This window comes from Pezoporus occidentalis, unplaced genomic scaffold, assembly GCF_034315485.1.
Source record: "Pezoporus occidentalis ecotype Australia unplaced genomic scaffold, CSIRO_AGI_Poc_V1 ctg234, whole genome shotgun sequence".
NCBI classification, from domain to species: domain Eukaryota; kingdom Metazoa; phylum Chordata; class Aves; order Psittaciformes; family Psittacidae; genus Pezoporus; species Pezoporus occidentalis.
Window position 1 is genome coordinate 585,172 of NW_026914222.1, and position 23,187 is coordinate 608,358.

The 23,187-nt window shown below is 37.3% G+C and overlaps 2 protein-coding genes across 3 annotated transcripts; one reads left to right on the forward strand and one right to left on the reverse strand.

The window, feature by feature from the left end:
• Nucleotides 1-95: 95 nt before the first annotated feature.
• SELENOP (selenoprotein P) lies at nucleotides 96-8,339 on the forward strand. 2 transcript variants are annotated; one of them, XM_062621806.1, is made up of 5 exons: nucleotides 96-254; nucleotides 1,714-1,917; nucleotides 3,762-3,974; nucleotides 5,602-5,719; nucleotides 6,588-8,339. In XM_062621806.1, the coding sequence occupies exons 2-5, from the start codon at nucleotides 1,727-1,729 to the stop codon at nucleotides 7,230-7,232; spliced, it is 1,167 nt and encodes a 388-aa protein (XP_062477790.1). In that variant the 5' UTR covers nucleotides 96-254; nucleotides 1,714-1,726; the 3' UTR covers nucleotides 7,233-8,339. The 2 variants fall into 2 exon arrangements, with proteins under 2 accessions (XP_062477790.1, XP_062477792.1); XM_062621808.1 differs by having other exon boundaries at nucleotides 6,588-7,312.
• On the reverse strand, nucleotides 8,209-22,590 carry CCDC152 (coiled-coil domain containing 152). The gene is made up of 8 exons (XM_062621809.1): nucleotides 22,488-22,590; nucleotides 21,392-21,497; nucleotides 13,101-13,169; nucleotides 12,459-12,523; nucleotides 10,861-10,963; nucleotides 10,059-10,186; nucleotides 9,092-9,175; nucleotides 8,209-8,569 (listed from the first exon to the last, which is right to left on the reverse strand). The coding sequence occupies exons 1-8, from the start codon at nucleotides 22,572-22,574 to the stop codon at nucleotides 8,447-8,449; spliced, it is 765 nt and encodes a 254-aa protein (XP_062477793.1). The 5' UTR covers nucleotides 22,575-22,590; the 3' UTR covers nucleotides 8,209-8,446.
• Nucleotides 22,591-23,187: the final 597 nt, after the last annotated feature.

Below are 23,187 nucleotides of genomic sequence, written 5' to 3' on the forward strand. Positions count from 1 at the left end.
TTAAAAATACCTTGCTGTTCTGCAGCAGGAACGGTTTCCATGTGGAATTAGTTAACAGGAAAGTATTTTGGCTACTTTTGCTAAAGGGGTTTGCTTTGCTTGCAAGGTCATGCAGAATGAGCTCCCTGAACTTTGAACCGTATCTGCGAAGTGAGATAAACAAGAGCAGTATAAATACCACAGCCCTTCTCCCCACAGAGTTTTCTTCTGCAGCAGCATTAAGCGGAGCTGCCAAGGAGGGGGAGGAGGAGCGGGTAAGCGTGCTGGTTTTGCTGTGAAATAACTCCATGATTTAAGGTTTGGCAGCGTGTCTGCTTGTTGCTTTGGCTGAAAGGGCTGACTGTTGAAATCCCCATTGGAAACCAACTAGGGAGTTGAAATATGAAGGGAAGTATAATTCAGAATCTCGCTCATGGGGTGAGACAGCTGTTGCTGGGTGCTCTATGCTAGTGCTGCAGAAGGCCATAAAGACATAGAGGGATCTCAAGATGTCACAGGAGTTTCGTGTGTTTATAATGGCTGTAAAGGGGGGCAGATTTCTAGATGTGTGGAAAGAGTGAAAAACTGCCCGTGTTGGTATCTGTTGGACCACAGTTGAATCTTCAAAGTCCTGCACCTAAAATGCTTTTGGGACAACTTCAGGAAAGAAACATCAGGGACAGACAGATGTCACAAATGATATTGGCTCTGCAGCAGCTGCTTCTTGTTTTAAAAAATTAATTATTAAAATGTTGGATTTTGTTTTAGAATATAACAAGACTGATGTAAGCACAGGTGTTATTTATCAGAAATCAGTATTTCCAAAACATTCTGTGTTTTCTGTGAGGCTTTGATGCAAGTGGTGAAATTATCAGCTTCGCAACCTAGGACATATTGGGAAGCAGTTTTATATTTCATATATTTCTCAATAATGAGATTTTTTTAATGAACATACTAAGCCAAAATTACTAGTTAATGGAATAAAAGGAAAAGGTAACTACGGGGTTTCTCATATGCTTTGATTTTCATAAACATTTTGTAAATCCCCACTAAGTGTGGGTAGAAGATTCTGTGAGGTGTGAGGAATCCTGAAACTCTGTTTTCACTCCTGTTTTTGCAAAATTGTTTCTAGTGCCTGAGTCCTTCCGAGATTTTTCTTGATGATACCCAAATGCCACAGACTGAATTGTAAAAATCTGTAAGCTTTTTTTTCCTTATAAACTTCTGCCAGGTTCTGTAGTTCTGTGCACCACATCAGCCTGTTGATGCAAGTAACTTTTAAGTCAGTGGAACTACTCTGGAATCTGGAGTGAACTAGTCTAGATTCATAGTAGCATAAACAGGCTTAGCAAAACTGATTTTGAAACACAAGTAGTAGGGCCACTTTCCAATCATGGAAATGTTAAAAGCAGTCAAGAAAAAAGTTACAAAGAGGAAAAAAGCATAGTCTGAATAGCGGCATTAAAAGAAAATCCAGTCATCCTGAACACTTACTTTTCAGATGTTTATGTACAACAACAATAAAAAAATACTACCTAATTATTATTGGGGAATTCCATTGCAGATAGAGAAAGAAGATACAACATCAAGCAGGAAACAGAGAAGCTGAATTAATTTTATTTTACTTCTTTTAACTGGATTGAATTAATTTTGTTTTACTTTTTTTTTCCTCTGTGTTTTGTTATGAAAAGAGCCTGAGCTTTTTCTCATTTTGTTTATTTTTTCTCTTTTCAGACAAAGCCCAGCCATGTGGGCAGGGCTGGGGCTAGTTCTGGCTCTCTGTCTCCTCCCAGGGGAAGGAACAGAGAGCCAGTACTGCAAGGAGCCCCCAGAATGGCATATTGGGGAGGAAAACCCAATGCTGAGCTCTAGGGGGTCGGTGACAGTGGTGGCTCTCCTCCAAGCTAGCTGATACTTGTGTGTGCTGCAGGCTTCAAGGTAAGAGTAAATATTTTTCCTGGGTTTTGTTAAAACATGAACTGGTCAATGTTTTAATGCCATCTGAGGATAACACGTGTCCAACTGTATACGTATGCACTCCATAAACTCTAGCTTCCTCAAATACTGCCATCCTAGCTGGCATGTAGGACCCAGTGACCAGGTTAACTCTCAGCAGTCGTGTTCTGTGCCAGTTGCTCAGATTCTTTATCTCTTGACTTAGTCCTGACTGACAGATAGTCTCTCCAGATTGTCCTTACACAGAAGTATGATCAACTTGACTTTAGTGAAAACCAAAAGAACAGTTTCTCAAGACCGCACTTCAGTCACCCACAGATGATTAGTGTAGCCAAGATGCTGAGGCCAAGAAACATCATAATTCCCTGACATGGCTAGAACATCTGAAACAGATCCATGATCACTCATTTCTCATGAGCGATCTGTAGGGGAGAAGGCACATAAACCCACGTGCTTTTAATGTGCTTTCACCTCTTCAGAGGTCCTAGATATTAAAGAAAAAAGGTAAGGTCAAGGCTGGCCTTTTGAAAAAGAGATGAAGCATTTGAAGGAACCATCAGCGTTACATTTTCATACAAGACTGGGACTTTGGGCTCTGTTTACTAGAAGCTACTTCTGTGCAAATAATTAGCTTACCTGACAGTAACAGCAGCACGAAAATAATTCTGAGCTGACCCAAACAGGAATTGCATACCGTCCTTATCTTGGATTCATTTAGTGATTGTGAAATCATTTTGGTTTAAAAATTTGTAATCCTCATTTCAGAGCTTCATTTTAGTCACTGTGACAGCATCTTAGTTTCCCCCTCTTGGCTGCATAACTTCATATTATAAAAGTCTTTACTAGTTTTTGAAGAACTAGATACAAAAAAATGGTGGTAAATCTCTGGCTCCATCAAAGTCAAAAGTGGGCTTTGTGGTTGGCTTTTAAGGTAGTTAGGTTTGATTCTGTGTATTTATTGAAGGTTTGAAAGACTCTTTCAAGCTCTAGATTACTTCCAGAAATTGAGGGAAAAACCAAAAACAAAAACACCCAACAAAAAACCAAACCCAAACTCCTAAGTTTTCTAGAGCAATTCAATAGGAAGGATATTAAAAGAAAAGGAAATTCAAAGAAAAGGAAAAAAAAAACCCAAACCAAAACAACAAACCCCCCAACCACATTTTAGAGCAAGAAAGCAGCTTTCTGTACTATAAACAATTTTTATGGTTGGATGCCAAAGGGAAAGACTTGCAACTGCTGGCCAGGTTGTGCACATACTCTACAGCTATCCTTTTGACCCTGTTGCTGTAGTATCCTTTTTTCTGGCTATTATAGAAAATAGCTATGTCTAGATGAGTCAGAGAACTATTGGCCTTTTACTGGAGGTTCGCTTTCTTTATTATTCACCTCCCTGCTGTATTTACAGTGTGCATTCTTTGACCAACTATGTGACCAAAACCTCAGCATTTAAATAAAGACATCAAGATAAACTAACTGTGTTATACCACGGAGAGTGTGAAAGAACTGAAATAACACTGAATTCAGTCTGAAAACAGATGTCTGCTTTACTTAGTACTGCATTCTACTTCAAAGGACTGGACTCAGGGCATGTTAGCTATTGTAGAGCCTGGTTTGCCAACAGCGTAGTTGGTAGTCATGGCAAATGGTAAGAATGTTTTTGTAGTGTTAGATTTTTGTCATTAAAACTAGGAGAAAATAACATTCAGTGTAAAAAAAAAAAAAAAAAAAAAAAGGCAAGATGGAGCATGCAAACTCCCATTGAATGTGGTAAATCTATGATTCTCTAGTGATTTATGGTCTTGCTTCTTTACACTCTCCACTAGATTGGAAGACCTGCGAGTGAAATTAGAGAATGAAGGACTGGTCAACATCTCGTATATCATTGTCAATCATCAGGGGTCCTATTCCCAGAGGAAATTTCACCTACTGCAAGAAAGCGTTTCAGAATACATTACTGTCTACCAGCAAGATGAGCAGCAAGATGATGTTTGGACTAAATTAAATGGAAACAAAGATGACTTTCTCATCTATGACAGGTCTGTTTAGAGGGGAACACAGGGAAATATTTGCATGTATTTATAGAGTAATGCTTTGCAAATCTCTGTATTATTTCACTGATGTGCAGATTACACCACAAAAAAAAGACAATTATCAATTTGTAAGTTGCAATAAGAAAAGTGCTTGCAGAAAGGAGGCTATAAAAGCGAATCTGTTTAAGTAAGCTTGGGATAAACAGTTTTTTCTTTATAATTAATGCCGATTTAGATTAACATAACTGAGTGTAGAAATTGACAGCATGATTCTGGACTGGTTTTTATTTTCAGGCAACTTCATTACATCCATGCATGTAAAAGCAGAATCAGATGAGGAGAGCTATCTCAGTTCTCATGAAACCATTTTGACCAAAGTTTTTGAAAATGTCTTGTAGCCATATGGAAAAATTAGTCTTTAGATGAAACTGGAGACTTCAGAAGAAAAGTGTCTTTTTGATCATAGGAATCTGGGACATGTACCTTTCAGCAGAACCAGTAATAGCTCTTTAACTGAAATCCTGATTTTTCAGCCTTGTGTTGGAAATTGAGAAGTCCTGTACTTCTAACGCATCCATTCTAATTACTATTATATTACTGTAATGAACACTCTCTGTTCATACTGAAGCACAGTTAAGTCTAATACAGAATTAGAAAGTTACTTAACTGCTTTTGGGTAATATGATGAAATGCAACAAATTAGCTTAATTCTGTGGGATGAAATTAGCACTGTGATGAACTTTAGAAAGTGATTGCATGTTACAGCAGCAAGTATGCCTAACTATGGGAGGTTCCTGTTGTGTGACAAACAGAAGGCAGCTGTATGGAGTCTGTGGAGGGACTCCAAAGCTGTTTGGCACATAGCATTTGAAAGGTTGAACAGTTCTGTGCTGTTGACACATAGGGTACACCTGCACTATGAACTGGTATGGCCATTGTCCATTATGGTTCTAGGAGTATATGATCTTATTGTGCCTTTACTGGTAATGTAGTTTTTGACTGTTGCTGGTTCTAGTCCTGCACTGCACGTGTGTAGGGAGAGAAGGTTTGAGGACTGTGTGTTGACACTGCAGGTGGGGTACTTCACTACTTCACCAGCTGCCCTTGAACCCAAGTTCTGCCTTTCACAGTACCAGTTGTGTAGCCAAGAGCATATCAGAATGCTCAAGTACAGATCTGAGACAAATAGGCACCATGAAAGTTCCCTTAATGCACACTAAATCAGTAGTGCAGATGATCCATAATGTACATTCCAATCAAAATACATGTTGCACAGAGCATTCTTTGTAAGGATGCAACAACATATGGCGATTTGTACCAACATTCAAACAGCCCTCCTCGTTAGCAAGACTGGTCTGTAATGTGTGCCTTTGCTAGTCTAAATGCTACTAAACTAGAGGCTTCTGCCAGTAGAGTTATTACATCAGCCAGAAATCATGCTACACACTGCTGACCAATGCAGTTGAGTGGGCAAATGTTTCTAAAGCACATACTGTTTCTGCCTGTAAATTCCTTGGACAGAAACACTCCCCATGGGGCTGTACGGTGTGTGTTGATTGATGTGAATAAAATAAAGTATGATGAGATATTTATGTTTATATATATGTAATCATAAAGCTCTTTCTCTCCTTAGATGCGGCCGTCTGGTGTATCATCTTGGTCTGCCTTACTCCTTCCTGTCTTTTGACTATGTAGAAGAATCTATTAAAATTGCATACTGTGAAAAGAAGTGTGGAAACTGCTCTTACATGGTATTCTCTCATTTCATTCTGTATATACTAGGAAGGGAAACTGGATTTGACTGGCAGTTAAAAAAAAAAAGTTTCAGTGTGATTAATCAAAATAAGACCTGATTTAGAATTTACACAATTCAAGAGCTTTTAAACTTTCAAAGTGAATTAGATTTAATTCCTAACACACTGATTATCTGAGTTCTTCACCTTGATAGAAATATAAATAATTTTCAGGAGTCTAAATGCAATCTTGGAGGATAATTTCTCTCTTACATACAGCTAATGGGCAATTAGTTGCTCTGGTTTTTGGGGGCAGGTAGGTCCTTAAACATACGGAATCAAATCCAAGCTGATTTGAGTTATTGTTCTTTTTATTTTACGTTTAAACTAAAGTATGTAATAGTTACTATTCCTTTATATAACAGTTATTTTTAAAAAGTGATAATACAAGGTGACAAATTATAAAAGGTTACCGTTATAAAAGGATAGCATTGTTTTGCATATAACCAAAGATCAGAACTGCTTTAAGGATTATCAAGAAATGCTTATATGTACTCATGAAAGTTCAATGATATGAACAATTTTTTATGCCATCATGGAGTTTTCTTAGGCAGGCCAGATGTGGGATCTTAGAAAAAGGTTGCTTTTTATTAGCAATTACTTGAATTCAAATTCCTGTAAGTTTGCACTGAGAGCCCTGTCTTGTCATCAGTGGTGTTGTAAAATAAGGTTCTTTTTGATACATTCATATATTTTTTTCAGCAAAGTAGCAGAAATAATGTAAAATTGGGCCTCTCTTCAGCAAAAATGTGAAGCTAATTAATATTTTACAACTAGTTTCATTAAATATAATGCTTTGTATTTAATGCAAGCTTCTGTTTTGCAGGAAGCTGATACGGATGTTGTATGTGAAAACACCACAAAGAAAGCAGATGAAAAGCTAGCAGAGACAGAACCCAAACCAACTGGTCAGCATTCACATCACCACAACCTGCACAGAAACAGACACCACCACCATCATGAAGGCAGTCGTCACTCAAAAAATGAGAACCATGAGGCTCCTTCTGAAACTCAAAGACGTCATCGTCATGGTGGTAGACGTCATAGAGTTTTTGGCCATAACAGACACAATCAGACAGGCAGTCAAGAGCAGGTAGACACTGCTCCTCCAGAAGAAGGTATAGAAACTGCACAAGATAAAAAGCTATGAAAAAAGGGGAAAAGCACCTGTAAAAACCAGTTAAGTTGAAATTGGCAGACAGCATCAGACTCAACTTCTAGTAGCTGATGCTGTCATTGTCGACACCTTTTGTTTGAAGAGCTAGGGAATTCTGTCACTTGACAGTGTCGCGGAGCACTTCCAAATTCCTGCAGGTGACATGGCCAGCTGTCAGTAGAAGACATCACTGAATCTTGACAGTGACGTCTGCTCGCTGCTGCCTGACAGTCGCCAGCAGCACAAGCAAGTGAAACCAGTGACACCTGACAGTGAGAGGAAAAGGCAAGAAACTGAACCTGAAAAACAAACTAAGCATCACCTTAAAAAAATGCAAGGGAGTCCTAATACCTAAATTCATAGAGTTGTGAGAGTAGAAAAATTAACATATTAAGTGTTTTTATTGCCCTCCATTAAGAATTATACTAGAGAGAGGTGTGTAGAATTAAAATATTATAAAGAGATAGACATTTGGAGCAGTGCTCGTAGAATTACACAATACCTGTCAAATCCCATCAGTGAAAAGCTTCATAATTTCAAGGAATTTAATTGGCCTGTTATTTGTTTTTCAGATGCAGTGGAAAGGTGTCTTGATTAATTTGTCTTTCTTGTTTCTCTTCTAATATTCTGCTTGCATTTGTGAGGACAGGAGCATAAACTATGACCTAGGGGCTCCTGATCTGATGTTTTGCAATCAAGAATGGAAGATAACCAAAAAAAAAGACATTTTAATCATTTTTTTCTTAAGAAAATGGAATATATTCCAAATCTTTTTTTTTCTTCTAACCTGGGGATACACATTATATATGAGAAAAGATTGCTCTTTAGCAACATGCCAAAACAGCTGTTGATCTCAAACATAAGATACATGCACTAATTGCATTATTTCAAAGTAACAGATTTATATGCTTAACTTTTGTGGCTTAGGTACAGTATCAGGATCCATTAATACTTTCTATAACAATTTAACCAACTTGCCTAAAGTGGAAAACAGTGTTAACAACTCTTCATGCAGAATCAAGAACAGTATCAGAAAGAGGAGAGACAGGACAAATTTAATCCTGGCTTAATGTTTCTCTTCATTTATAACAGTGCTGAATTTGATAAATCTGTATTGATTGGTAAGGTAATATACCACATAACCTTGCATAACTTCTTTGTCTGTAGCTTAGCATTCCTAACTTTGATTAACTGAGCTGAAGTAAAAATACAGTTGTTTGAAGGATTCCTGGATGAAGATTAGTCAAGAAAGGCAAACTGCTCTGAAAGTGTACACGATAATTAATGATGGTTTAATAGGAAAATTATTACTCCTTTGAAACCTGAATCTTCTTATTGTGAATGCTGATGAGCAAGAAAGTAGCCCTGAATGTACACAGAATGCATGGCTTTGGAGTATTTGACAAGAGTCTTTCTAATAAATACTCAGCATTTCTTCATATCTTGTTTTTATTTTTATGTAAACATTTTGAAATACACTGAGCTTACTTCTCATTATATGTAGTAATGAAGTACATCATGTCATTTACTCAGAATTGCCTCTGTTTGAAGTGCTGCTCTTGCTCTTGAAGAAGACGTTTCTCTAATTCTTTTATGGTGTTTCTCAGACGTTCAAGTTCTTGGTTTTTCTCCTCCTGGAAATTTTGCAGCTTCTGTAAAAATGCAAGCAAAGGCTTCATTGCTAAACATCACACAGAATTATGTACCAACACAATACGCTGTTACTAATGAGAAATATTCTAGTAAGAATATTTTTCTAACTATTTTGTGTCACAAAACTACAAAGCTGACTTCCCCAAAATCCTATTTTTTGTGACATTTCAACGTCCCAAGCCTACAAAACCAGTAATGCACATATATAATTTAAAGCACAGTAATTTATGTTACTCCTATCTGAAGTTTCCAGATTAACAATTCTGTACGAAACCCACTTCACATACGGGCTTTTGCTGTTGAGCTTTATCGACATTGGTGCAGAGACAGGAAACCAGCTGTCTAGAGGTGGGAGGGAATGTAGAGAGGAAGATGGACATGAAACTGCACACACCCCCAGCTCCCCAATCTCCAAAGTTTTGTTGCAGAAGAGACACAGTAAAACCACAGGGAGCTGCTGTTTCAAACAGGCTCTAATAATGTTTACTATCTGCAGAATATAGACACTTAAAAATACGTACTCTTCTATAGATACTTTGTGGAAACGCAGAAGATTCCCAAAATGATCTTTTTCTACCCTGAACTGTTGCCAGTTTAGCATTGAACTGAAAGAATCAAGAAAAAGCAAAACATTAAATATGGGGAAAAAAAAAACCCAAACATATAATTTTCACTTTTTTTAAAAATTGGATTTTGTATATTAAAGCTTATCTACTATGTAATATGACAATGAAGCTAATTCAGTTTATTTAAAAGACGAATGCAATTACGAGTTACGTTTCTTTAAAAAATACCTCAAAATATTGTAAAAAGTTAATAGTACAGACACAATACAAACTAAATACATTTAGACAAGCAAGATGATTACTAAAATATTTGAAGTGTCCACCATGCATGTCTGTAGGAGAAAATACAAAGGATGCTAAAAACCTCTGAAACCATCATCTTTCCCTCATGTCCTAAGGAAAACTCAGCCCAAACACTTTAACATCCTATTTATTTTTTGATATGCAAAAGTTTTGAAGTATTTCCTTAGTTGTTTCCGTAATGACAGTGGCTTAAAATCTGAGCCATGACGTATGTGTTGAATTCTGTGACTCAAATCACCACAGAAGTCTTTAAGCTCCTGGAAGTTTATATAAAAAGATATCTTTCCAGGTTCCACAAGTTAGAAAGAATAAAAATAAGCAAAACGTTTTTTATATAGCTGAAAAGCTAGCAGAATTGTCAAAATGTTTCAACACAAGAAAACTGCAAACTTCAATCTCCCCCTATAGCAGGTAGAACTCGATTCCTGAGCAGAAGCAACTCAGATACTATTATGGAAGGGAGCACATGCCACTGAGCTTTGTGAAGACAATATTTTTTGAAATTTCCCAGATACCATCATATTACTTTGTTAAGTACTAATTACTGTTTTTCACAACACAGTCTCTTCTAGGTTTACCCGAAGCCCAGCTGATCTTAACTCAGCTTTGTGATGTGTACCTCTATCTGCAGTTTAATGATTTCTTTCTGCTTCTCTTCGTTTTGAATTCTCAGCTGTCTAGTTATCTCTTGTGTTTCCAGGTCTTTTCTCTCTCTTTCTTCTTTATACTCCTTTTCTTTTGCTTCAACTAGTAACATAGTAAGATCAAATATGATGATTACAGAAGACGTTTAGATGGAAAAATGACAATTTCCCAAATATTAAAAAAATTAATGAATAGCAGATCAACATTTCACAGGAAAACAATTCAAGCAAAGGATGTAAGACACACACCCCCCCCCATCCTATCTCAGTAAGATGAGGTCTCTTTGAAGAAGCATTGTATTTTACAAGAGTTTGCCTTTCTTCAGCTACTTGGATGAGCCTCTTCAAGGCTATGTCAGTAACAGGAAAAATAAATATTGAAATGATTTTTTTTCTTGTTGCAGTATTATTTATTTGTGAAAATGAGCATAGCTCATTTGCTCATATGCTCATACTTCCCTGAGTATAGCTGGAACACTCTTAACAGCAGTCTAGCTAATAGTTCAAAGCAATAGTTTAAATTAAACCGAACTTTAATTCCTTCAGATTTTTAGGTCCAAATTTCCATTGTCTGTTCTACCTGTTTGTGAATTTCTGCTCATCCTGGGCTGCTGTACTAATGCCTCATTGCCACTGTCTGTTCTTGAGCTTTCATATTTAGCTTTCATATTTCCACAATGAAGCAGAACTTGTACTTTTCCTTGATGAAGGTGTAGCTCCTACAGGTTACAACATTTTTTACCTAATGCCATAGCATTCAGTCCTCAGAGAACTTACTTTTTTTCATCATATCGCAATTCAGCTTCATTATTTCTGATTTATGGTCTTCCTCTTTGGTTTTAATTTCCTTCATAAGTTTCTCAATCTGATCTTTATATTCCTGCGAATGCGAAAGGCTTCATAAAAATACTGAGTTTTCTGTGCTCTCAGTCTTCTCTGAAGCACAGCATTCATGTGAAATGTACAATACTCTGTAATTCAGTATGTGCTTTATCCTCTATCTAGTAAATTCAAAATGCCCAATTACTTCTTATGCAATCTGACTGAAGTCCACAGACAAAAAATACAGCACACTTCATTGCACTGCAGCTATCAGTTAATATAAAATCAGAAATTGTACTCATTAGGAGAACAGGCAAATGGAGAAGTAACGTTCCTTTCCCCAAGGATCTGATACAGTGCTGCAGTTATGCAAGTGATACAGTTTTATATTTGTGGATATTTGCTTGTAAGATTATACAACAAAAATTGAATTTAAAGTATGAATTTTCTCAGTATTGCTTATCCCAAGGATTTCACAACTTCATACTGGCAGCAGTCCAAAAGTCAGTGGTATCAGCAGCAGTGATGCTGGTGGCACTGATACGCAAGTAGAAGAGTTGAGCATGCCTATTGTTAAGTTTGCTCCAATTACTACTCCAGAATTATCAAGTAACTGGCAGTAGCTGCCAGTGTAGAATGACTTACTTCAAAACTCGTCAGAGCCTTCTGACAAGGTAGGTAGCCACTCACCAGAGCAATGCTCAGAAACACTCAGAAAAGCAGTTACTGATCAGTGGTAATAGTATATGTGGACATAGTCAAGTGCCTTCAAGACAACAGCAGGAAGTTTCGCCATGCCATACATCTGTATAACGCACAGAATCATAGTTTTCTCATGTCTGTCAGAAGGTGTTACTTAGTTTATTCTCAGGCTGTCAAGATGACACCTCTATTTGTATAAAAATTTAATTTTAACTCACGGTTAGTACAAACACAGGCAAAGAAAATCAGTAGTGGGATTCCTAATCCTATAGAGGTAACGGATCTGCAATCTTAGCACAGAGAACTAACACAAATAGTGATTAGCACTGCTGGTGTTAACGTCCTTTCCAAAAATGAATGGCATAGATAAAAAGTAGAGATGGCAAATGGAATTTATTATGACATACAGATAAAAAGGACAGACCCATTATCTTTGTAGCATGTACTCCAAAAGAAACTACAGTCAAAATTCAGACAGTTCTTGATTCTCTGGCAGTACAGCAGGCATTGTGAATATCAAAACCTTAGTTCCACATAAAAATAATCTTACTCAAGGGATTAGATTTTTGAATTAATTTAATTGAATTTTAAGCTAAGTACAGGAGAAAAAAAAAAGTGCAATTTAGATTGGGCCAGAATTTTCAGCTCTTAGGAGTTCTGACCTCTTAGTCCCTCTAACACATTCTCATATTGGTATTTCATGAGAACAACTCTTTCCACATGACAAATTTTAGAAAAAGTGCAACAGTAATGGTATCAGTAGCAAACCCAAGAATATAAAGGTATACAAATTGCTAACACGGACATGAACAAATATGCCTTTACATAAAGAACCATCACTTGTGACGTACCTGTTCACAAGTCTTTAATTTTTCTTCCAAGATGTGAATGGTACCCTTTAGTCTATCATTCTCATCTATGTAAATAAAAAATTATATGATATACTAAGAAGTACATTTTTACAGTATTATTAGCAGGAAAGCAGAATAAGGAAATTAATTCAATTTTTCAACTTTCCTTACCTTTAAGAAACTTTTTGTGTAGACATGCTAGTCATCATTTACAGAACTACACAGTCTCCATTTTCTTCTTTAACAAGAAAATTAATAGTTTAACCAGTTGATAAAAACTATGCATAACCATTTCAATACACTACAGTCCAACAGCTGAATGGTAACATCTCACTTTTTGTAAAACTGCCTGTGCTATGCTGAAGTAAATTTAAAGTCCAGCTATTGATTAAAAACCCCTCACTGAGGCAGAACTTCTTTTACACGTGGATTCTAAGTAGGATAATAGCAACAGACATTCATTAAGCACCACAGACCACTAAAGTCTGCACAAGACTGATTTTAGGGTTTTTTCCCCTTTTCTGCTTGGCTGTGAGTTTCTCTCTCTGAAAAAGAGCAGTAAATGTTAATAATAAAAAAATTAAATGCCTGCTCATTCAAAATTACGGTACAATATATATGTAGAAACATTTTTGCTTTTACCTTTCACATTACACTGTTTTTCAATGGTTTGTGCTAAACCCTTCATCACATTCTGTAGAGTGGCACATTCTAAAAGAAATTAGAAATCCAGTATTTTTAAATAATTACTTCAAAATTTTAATTTTATATTTTGTTTATAAAACATTTTATAATTGTCTTGATTAAATATTAGTCTAGGTCTTCCTCCTGACTACAGAAATAACTAAGATTATTATTATATGGTTACTGCTTAGTTTTAGCTTTCAGTATACGAGAGATTAAAAACAATTATGTCAAGAAATATGAACAATTTCATAAAGCTATTACAATTTTGCTTCTAGCCAGAAAACAGAGATGCTACTGTTTTCTGGGCAATAATGGAAGTCTTCCATATCAGCATTCCAGCAATTTGATGTAATTAATGAAATTGAGGTTTACTTTCCTGATAGTGTTCTTGCCAGGATTCTTTTTCACAAGACCAGCACTATCCACTTACTGCAGTTTCTCCCTTTTTAGAGCATACTAACTTGATCTTCTGGGTCAACATAAGCTTGGAGAGATTCAGAATATGCTACTATAACCCCATTAACTCATTTCAAACAAAATAATTATATCTGTGTGCACATGCATGCAACTTATCAGTTTAAATACTTGTGTATTTAATTATTTTATTTTTTAATTGTATTTTTAGTACTTGAAAACCATACTGGCTGCCTGTAATACAATATTCAGTTTTCATTATATATTGTTTTCATCCCTTATGTTTGTTCCTTGTAAACTTATCAGTAAAGTAGCAAAACATTCAAAGACTGAGAAGACTGGAGACACTAAACTTGAGGTTGCTTACTTATTCTTACTTTACTCTTAAAATCTTTCTCTCTGTTTCTGGAGTACCACTGCATTTAAGGGACTATTAGTTTCCACAACAGATAGATCATGCTAAGTAACAGCTACTTGTCTCATGAGACCAAAGCTCTGTTGCAAACTGTAGATCATAAAGATTAGATTACAAATAATGGAGTCAGGAAAACGAACTGAGATCCCAGCTCAGAGATTCAGTTTTCCACTCAATCTTTTTGACCCTTAGTCTATTCTTGCATCAACTTCCCTTTTCAGGCAGCAGAGTGAGTATGTTAGCTATATTCTCCCGGTCCACGCTTGCAAGAAGCCAGTAGAGGGAGCACGAACAGCACAAAAACATTGCCTGTCCCCAGCTCCTGCCCTGGAACGAAAAGCGTTTGTGGAAGAAGGCGGAAGCGGCAGTTAGCCTACCCATTTGTACCAGCTAGTTTTGCAGTGTATACACTACAAATTGCCTCCTAAAAATTTGAAAACCTATAGAAATAAACCCGAATGCTTCCGATTCATGGATAAAGTCAAAAGACACCTATGCATTTCAGTAAACAGCAGCTACTCTCACAATGAGTCACAGCTATTTAAGTGCAAGCCACTGTTTTATATCTGCTTTAGATCTGTTTATCTTTCTTTAAAGGATGTATCCTGGCAAATCCCTTATGTGTTTCCAGTTGTGACTGGAAAAGAATACTGGAAACCCAAGTTTTTCTTGTTTACGTTAAGGAAGAAAAACAAAAATTTTGCTAAATGGTTGCAGCTTTGTGGCTCACTGACCCAGCATTTGTTATGGATTCCATGTGGTTCCTTCCCCTTAAAGAATACTGTCTACATGCAGAAAGACTAAACAGCCTAAGGTGCTCTTCTTCCCTGTTTAATATTTATAATTTCTTGCAGCTTCTTCTGTCTGCATTTATAACTGACGCCACTGGCTTCTTTTAAAGGACAATCACACCAGGCACTTCGTCCTTTGACACCTCTGAAAAAGTAAGTCAGGAAATACGCAGTCCTAAAGATGCTAAGTAGAGCCACCGTAATTACTCACAGACAATAATGTGATTGGTTTCATTTTAGAAACTACACTAGTTTTTAGTTCAGAATTGTAGCCTGCACCACAAGAGTCCATTCAGTCACCAGAGACAAGGTTTAGGGGCAGAAGACAAGAATTCCAGGCTTGTGTCTGTCTTAAGCCCATCTGCAATGATTCACTCTAAACAAAAACTGCAGTTCTGAATCTCACCTTTGTTTAGCAAGAAAGTATCAAGGCAAAATAAAGCTGTCAGGGTCCGACAGGAGAAAAAACCCAGCACTGGACCTTGTTTCAGTTCGTAATCCCAATAGTGAAATTAAGATGCAAACAAGGTCAAGTACCATAATTGGACTCTTTGCTTATTACACATTTCAAAAAGACAGTTATTGTAAAAAAAGAGGGAAATTACTGTAATAAAGGGGATAGCGATAGGACAGATTGGAAAAGAGATAGAAAATGAAGTAAGAATTTGGGGTGCAGAGAGAGCAGCAGATAGTCACCACTGTGGATCCAGCGGTGTCCTGGGGATCTGTTGTTGTCATCCTTGGGTGTGGGAGTTCTTCAGGGTTCGTAGTCTTGTAGTATTAGAGCAGAGTGTCCCCCAAGAGTCCATCAGCGGTGGTTTGTCCTCGTGGAGGCATCCTTCTGGAGTTCCGTTGAAGGTACCCCGTGGAGTGTGTCTCATGGAGGTGCCCTCATGGCGATGTCTCACAGAGGGTGTCCCTCAGGGTCCGTAGTAGTCATTGGCAGAGAGTATCCTCACAAAGGTGTCCTTCTGGAGTCATCCTCATGGCAATAGCTCCCTGGTGATGTGTCTCTTGGTGATGTCCTTTTCCCCTTTTGTAAAGAGTTGGGGGGAGTACCTCTGCTCTTCATGTCACGTATTACATGTTTCTGGTGGACCAGTTTCCCTGGTCTTGCAGCCAGCTCTTCAAATTCGATGTCTGCACACAAACACAAACACACACACACACACACACACACACATACACACACACACACACACACACACACACACGTGTCTGCAGCAATTCTTGGGATAATGGACAGCAATTCCTCACACCAGTCCTCAAGGTAAGGGACTGAAGAGTCTTACCAAGTCTTTCCCATTCATCCCTCAGGCAATGGATGGTGGAGTCCCATTTCAATTCCTCACACCAATCCTTAAGGCAATGGAAGAATCTTAACTCCTCCCACCCTTCTCCCAGGCAATGGATGGAAGAGTCTTATCTCAACTCCTCCCACCAATCACTGAGACAGTGGTCCTGTAGTCCCATTCCAATTCCTCACACCAATCCTTGAGGAAATGGAGGGAAGAATCTTAGCTTCTACCAATCTTTGAGACAATGGACACTGGAGTCTGATTTTGGATCAATCTCTCACAAAAGCTCATTTATGACCGTTCAGAACATGTATACATTTGCCCAGTTGCTCATCTTTTCTCATCTTATCTTTGGTTCAAGTGTTTCACTCTCCCCCCTCCCCTGAGATTTAGAAATTTTCTTTCTTCCCTTGCATTTCCTTCAGAATTCTCAGTCTCCTTTTATCTTAAACAGTTCCAGAGAGAAACTTCCTGCAATCAGGGATATCACGGGGTCCTCAGGTTCTCACTTGTTGAAGACTTTCCGGGGCACTATTTCTGTTTCTCATAGTAACAAAGAGTTCTTAGGCAACATAAAATTCCACCCAACCACCACTAGCAGTCGCAAACCCCTCAGGATAGACAAAACAGCTTTTCCTGCCATAATGCCCTTTCACTCTGCTCCTCTGCTGTAAGTAGCATGTTTATCTGGAATTGTATGTGAACCATTCATCACTATGTGGTCTCTCAAGTTTTTTGCCTTAGTTGTTCTGTGACTTGCTTTGTGGTTTACTGATAAACCTTATATTCTAAAAAGGAGTGGTTTACCTATCCTGCAAATTCACACAACTGGCGGATAGCTGTTGCCAGAGTAAGAATGGAAGTATCAGTGCTCCGTGTGGCCCCTTATAGCTTCTTCAGTTTTGCAGAGGATCCTTTTATAACTGCATCAGTAATAGTGTTTTTTAATCCCACAGTGCTTTGGCTTTCAAAAAGTTTTTACAAGGAACTGCAGTGGTCCGATTCTGAATACACAGTATGCTATTACCCCTTGTGAAGGGTCAATGTTGCAGGTGAATTTGATGAAGGTTCAAAGCCCATTTCTATCCATTTCAAAATGAAAAAAAAACCACAAATCCAAAATGTTTTATAAATACATACTGTAATTTATAATGAGTACACCAACCATAATGTCCTTGTGAAATACTTCTAACATTGCGGTCACTGCTGATTTCCCATAAAATGGGAACTGTTTACCTCTGATTCCTCTGACAGCATCTGCTGCAGATTATGGCAATTTCCTGCACAAAATGTTTTGGGAATATCTGCTTTCTGACCACCATTCATGAATGCAATTAAAAAATACAAACTCGTAAACACTTCATGACATGATACTTGAAGTGTCTGCCTTATTGGTAAGCACATTAACCTAACAGAACAGCCACAATAACCGTCTAATTTCTAAATACATTCTGTCCCTTTGGTGCCTCTTACTTACCTTTATCTTCTGAAGTAAAAGGGGATACCTCCTGGATGTTCTATGTATTTCAAGTTCCTGCTTTTCACTTTGTTTTGTTACTGCTACTAACAGCTCTGTCATCTCTCTTCCTCATGGACCAGAATCCTTGCATTCCAATAATTCTGCCTCCTGTCTAAATCTGTACCAATTTGTACAACCACTATGACTTCAATATTATTGAGATCTGTTTTTTCTTGACTATCCCTGCTGCTAAAACTTGAATTAATTTTTCATGCCGACTGCTCTGCTTCTTCTCTCTTGGACTTTGGCCATTCACATTTTTTTTTCCAATCGTGTTTCAAAACAGATCCAGAGGTCATTTTCTTCAGTTGTATCTGTGTAACTAACTCTTCAAATCATTTCACTCTTACCTCAACGAAGTGAGGCACTACTATTTACAATGCTGCAATCTCTCTCCTGACTTTACAGCATTTTCAGTCCATCCTACTTGCACAATCCTTGTTTCAGTCAGCACAGCTGCTCTGATTCCCTGAGTTGTCGCTTTCACTTTTCTGCTTTTATCCCATAGTTTCTGTTGAAAAAAAGATTTGTTGTCCACCTTTTCCTTTCCCCTTTTTAAAAATCTGTATTGTGTAATCCCCCTCCTCTCTGTTTTTGTCAATAATGAAACCTCTTGATCTGTTTCTGAATGTCTGTCCTGCATTGTCTTTTGTCCTTAATAGAGAAACAAATGCCTCTAATGAATCAAACCAAAGTTCAACCCAGTTCATTATCCCACTTCACAATACCCAGTAGAAGATACTTCAGAAAAGAAGGGAAAAGCTGGAAAAACGTTACCCCTAATCTATTCTGACAGTTTCACAAAAAGTAAGGGAGACCTGAGTGAGAGGTACTGCCATTGTGTTTAACAAAGATGATAAGTTTTGATAAATAATTTTTAAAAATCTTTTTGGACTAATCTATTCTTCTGTTATCCACAAGTTCCTGTGGAACTGATTTAACAAATTTATTTCGCAATGTATGGAAAAGTTCCTCCTTTTGTTTTCTTTAAATCAATGAACAAGTTCTCTTATTAAACAGTGACTATTCATCTCCTAGTCCCTTTGTGTTCATAATTTTACAGCTGCTAAATCATATTAGCTTTACTCTTTCTCTTCAGGCTGAAAAGGACCCAGTGAATTTAAGTCTTTCTTCAGTGATGTTCCAAAATTGTGACCAAACCTGTGAGGACCCAAGTGCACTCTGCCCCCCCCCCCCCCCTTCTGGGTGTTCTGCTGGGCTCAAGACCAACTTAGAAAGAGTATCTCTGGTAAACTTGAAAAAAGCTTTTTGAAGAAAGCTGTCAGAAGACTCAGAAGGGGCTGTCCCTTCTTCCCCTGTGAGGTGCTTTTAAGCTGAGGCTTTTGCCTTTGGCCTAACTTTATCTATGGCACAGCTGTGTTGCAGCGATCTACATACCATGTAGATCTAGAGCCTCCTCATGACCTAGGGAGTGACTTCCTGGCTTGATTTCAAACTTGCCTCATTACAGACGGTGTCTGGCCCCTGTTACTATTTTTGAAGCTGATCCTGCCTCAGCCTCCTGTCTTGACCTTGGACCTGTTCCATCACTACATATTTGTTTGGTAATGTGGACTTTTGGCTGATCCTGACAGCCCTCACTTGGGCCAAGCCTGCATGGGTACAGTGGGAGTGAATCTCGGCTGGTGAAGTCCCTGCTTCTGTGGGCCTTGTTACATGATTGGTTCCTGATAGCCCATCCCCTGCTCCTCCCTGACAATAGCAAACCTTGCCACCTTCTCCGTTATCTTTTCTAGTTCTGGCATGTCCATTTTGAAACAACCACACCAGAACTTTACATGAAAATCACAGACTTTACATGGACATGATATGCATTTCTCTACTTCTCCCATAAGCTTGCCTATCACTGTTTTTGCCTCTTTGACCACTTACATTTTCAGAGAACTACCCAGAAACACACCAATATGTCTTCCCTGAAAAGTAGCCAACTAAGGCCTACCACTCTGCACAAAATACCTCCCATATGCACTGTTACTGGTATTCCTATCCCCTTTCTATCACTCATTATTGGAATCTGTTACCCAGATTCTTGGTGTAACGGAATTGACTGGCATCATGAGCAAACTTAATTAATTCCAATTAATTTCTGATTATGCTACATTATTTAAGTCCCATCACATCTCTAAGTGAAACCAACTAGCAACCTCACTCCAGCATGTAACTAAGTTTTATTCTTAAACTTATACGTTTTATTCTGTTTCCTAACACTTAACAAGTTGATTTGTCAGAGACCAAAGTTCTACAAAAAGACTCATCTTTCAGCAGCTCTGTAGAGAAGAATAAGCAACCACAAATGTATGCTAAGTTCTAGATACTATTTCTCTTTTCAAATACTCATCTGAAAAGATATACTTCTAGAATAACAATAATAAAAATCCTCCTTCATTTGGCAGGATTATACATCATTTTTGTTATGATGTACAGGCTTATAATTTCCACCTATAAAACAGTAAATGCCATATGATTATTTCATTATGAACAGTTTGAATTCTCTTAATACATACTGTTACTACCATTCATTACTATTTAGCACCATAATGACATCTGGTATACAAAGCAAAATAGAGCCCCAGCTGATCGCATTAAAGCTGACAGTAACACAAGTGCAGCCTGTGGAATAAGCTTATAACAGTGATGTCAGCTTAACTGAAATCAGCCTTACATGGCTATATACAATTCCTTACACTTCGTAACTGGAAATGAGATAAAGACAGTGACATTAAAAACACAAAGTGGGCTGTCACATTGTTTAATCTGATCTCTTCAGAGATTAAATCTCACACAGATAAGAAGTGTAATCACTTGGGCCAGTTTTTTAGTCCTCTAGAGATTAAATTTTTTGTATAGGCAGAAGACACTGAGATTCCACCAACACCCAATGTCCTTACATAACCAATTTATGTGAATGGAATTCAGACAGGAATACTAAACCTTCAATATACCAGTCAACATGGTACAAGGAAAATACATTCCCAGGCAATCTGGACTATTGGATTGTCCCTAAGCAAACCAAATCACGAAAGCTACTAAGAAACATAATTCTTTGTGTTACATCAGAGCAATAGCCCCACCAGCCTGACATGCCATCTCCAATTACAGGCAATCTTTCTTTGACATTTCAGAGGGAAGCAAATTATGCATCCAAGAATGAACCTGACTCATTTCTCACTGGGCAAAACATTTCTGGTGACCAGGTGAAACATAACATTTGCCATCTTGATACCATTGGAGCAGCTCAACTGGAGGCAGGATAGCGTCAGTCCTGACCTTATTTTTCCCAAATGTTGGCCCTATTGTTCTACACAGACATTTGAGCTGCTTGTGGATTAATCCAACTCACAGGCTAGCATTTCAAGTAAAACTGCCGATGACAGTTTGCTTAAAAATACTGCCTTTGTAAACTGTGGGAGTTCACTAGAAGCTCAAGAGGCCTGCATGAATGGGAAAGGCAAAACGTCAAAAGAAAAAAGATGAAAAAAAAAATGCAGAAGGAAAGTTTTTATTGCATAGATACTGCATGCACTCAAAAATCTCTTTAAGTGGATGAATATTACATCAGGTGGAAACTAGTAACTTTAATGCAGTTCTCAAGGCATGTTTGTGGGTTAAAGTTATCTGGTTTATGCAAATGACATGGATTCTATTACATGAACCAGGATTAAGTATAAGTGGTTTTCACACAGTATCTTCGATCCTTGCTATTTTTTTTGTGTGTTTTATATGGCTGAAAATAATGGAATTTCCTAAATAGATGCAAAAAACGTACAGTTTTTTAAAAAATAACTTACCTTCTCTTACTGATTCTTCCTTTGACTGGCTTAATGTTAACAATCTGTTACATTTTTCCAGCTTAAAAACCAGTACATTATTTACATCATTAACTTCTGTTATTTTCTAGAAAATCAGAAAAAATTATACTAGTTATACAAATGATACAGTATCTTTAAAGTTTTAAATCTTGAGTTTTACATTAATATAAGATTTAACAATTTTGCAACACTGCAGTCACAAACCCACTTCATTGGCCATTCTGGAAATTCTGTTATAGAGAAGAATGATGCTTGACTTGAGAACCTGTGCTATTAAAAGTTTACTCTTTAGAACTAAGAATGCCAACTCACATCACTAGTTATAAATTGAGTTATTCTCAATTCAGTAGTCCACAGGCTGGATCAATCCTCGGCAAAGTTCTTTTTACTGCTTTGCATATAAGGCTGTCAGTGCTTTAACTGAGCACCAACGTAAGTAATGGGTGTGAATAGGAACTCGTGTATTTTTTCCATGAGAAATGCAAAATTTCTCAGATGCCCCTTTTATATTATCTCTAGCATGGATTTACTGACCAGGAAATCACAGAGAGCTGGCCAGCGTGGATCTAACAAGAAATACAGTACTGATTTTCCTCAGTGGGTCAATCTTTTCAGAACTGACATGTACATAAAATAAAGATAGCTCAATGCATATGGAATAAAAAAGCAGATGTTCCTGCTACGGCAGTGACATTTTTCAAGAACAAAGAATAATTTCTGACAGAGTAATCCAGCTGTTATCTGTTACCTCCATAACAATACTGTTATCTCCAATAACAATACTGTTATCTCCAATAGCAGCTACTGAAACAAGGGGACACTTCCATGCTTTTCATGAGAAGCCTAAATTGGCCTCTGCACATTAGAATTCTAGCACAGAAACAAAGGCTTCTCTGACTCCACAGAAGTCATTCATAACTGAAGTACAGTCAATACAAACACTCTGAAGACAGTACAAGACATTGTGATAAAAGAATAAGCTGATAACATTTAGAAGTAATTTCACTCAAAAAGCTTATTAAAGTGTCACAATATTTAGTTAGCAGTTTCAACATTTTTTGCCTTCTACACTTACCTTTTCTATCTCTGAGATGTTATCTAAAAGTTTATCAAGGTTGACCACACTGGTTCTCTTCATAGGTTCTTCAGGTCTGTGACTCATTTTTCTCCTCGACCAGTGATCACTCTATACGTGAAAAAAAGATCTGTGAATTTATACACTTCTTATTCACATGATGTCAAAAGATTTCATGTGCACAAATGTGCTCAGAATAACAATTTTTTAAAATTAAAACTTTCAAACTTAAAACTTTTAGCCTTTTTTAAAAAATAAGATTTTTGCATGTGTAGCTAAACTTGAACCTAAGATCTTGCATTTCTAGAAAATATAATGAATATTAAAAAGTGCAAGGAATATCTACCAAACTGTAAGATGATACAGATGAACTGGGATTTTTTTTCCTGCAATTAAATGTAAACCTGAATCCACTTCCATAGTGGATGCAATTTTACATAAATGTATCAGTGGTGTGCACATGGATGCTTTTAAAACATGTGATTAATTTCTCTTTAGATACCCTATTAAAACAGATTTGTCTTCCTGCCCTCACTTTAAATCAATAAAACAATTACCTGCTCTCTAATATGCCTAATTTGTTGGCAGCAGATGAAATTTTGTCAAGTTTGATTAACTTAAAAAATGTTGCTTAAGCAAGTAAGATTTCACCAGGCACACATTAATGCAGTGCCAATTGTTGAAAGCTCCTGTTGAACTG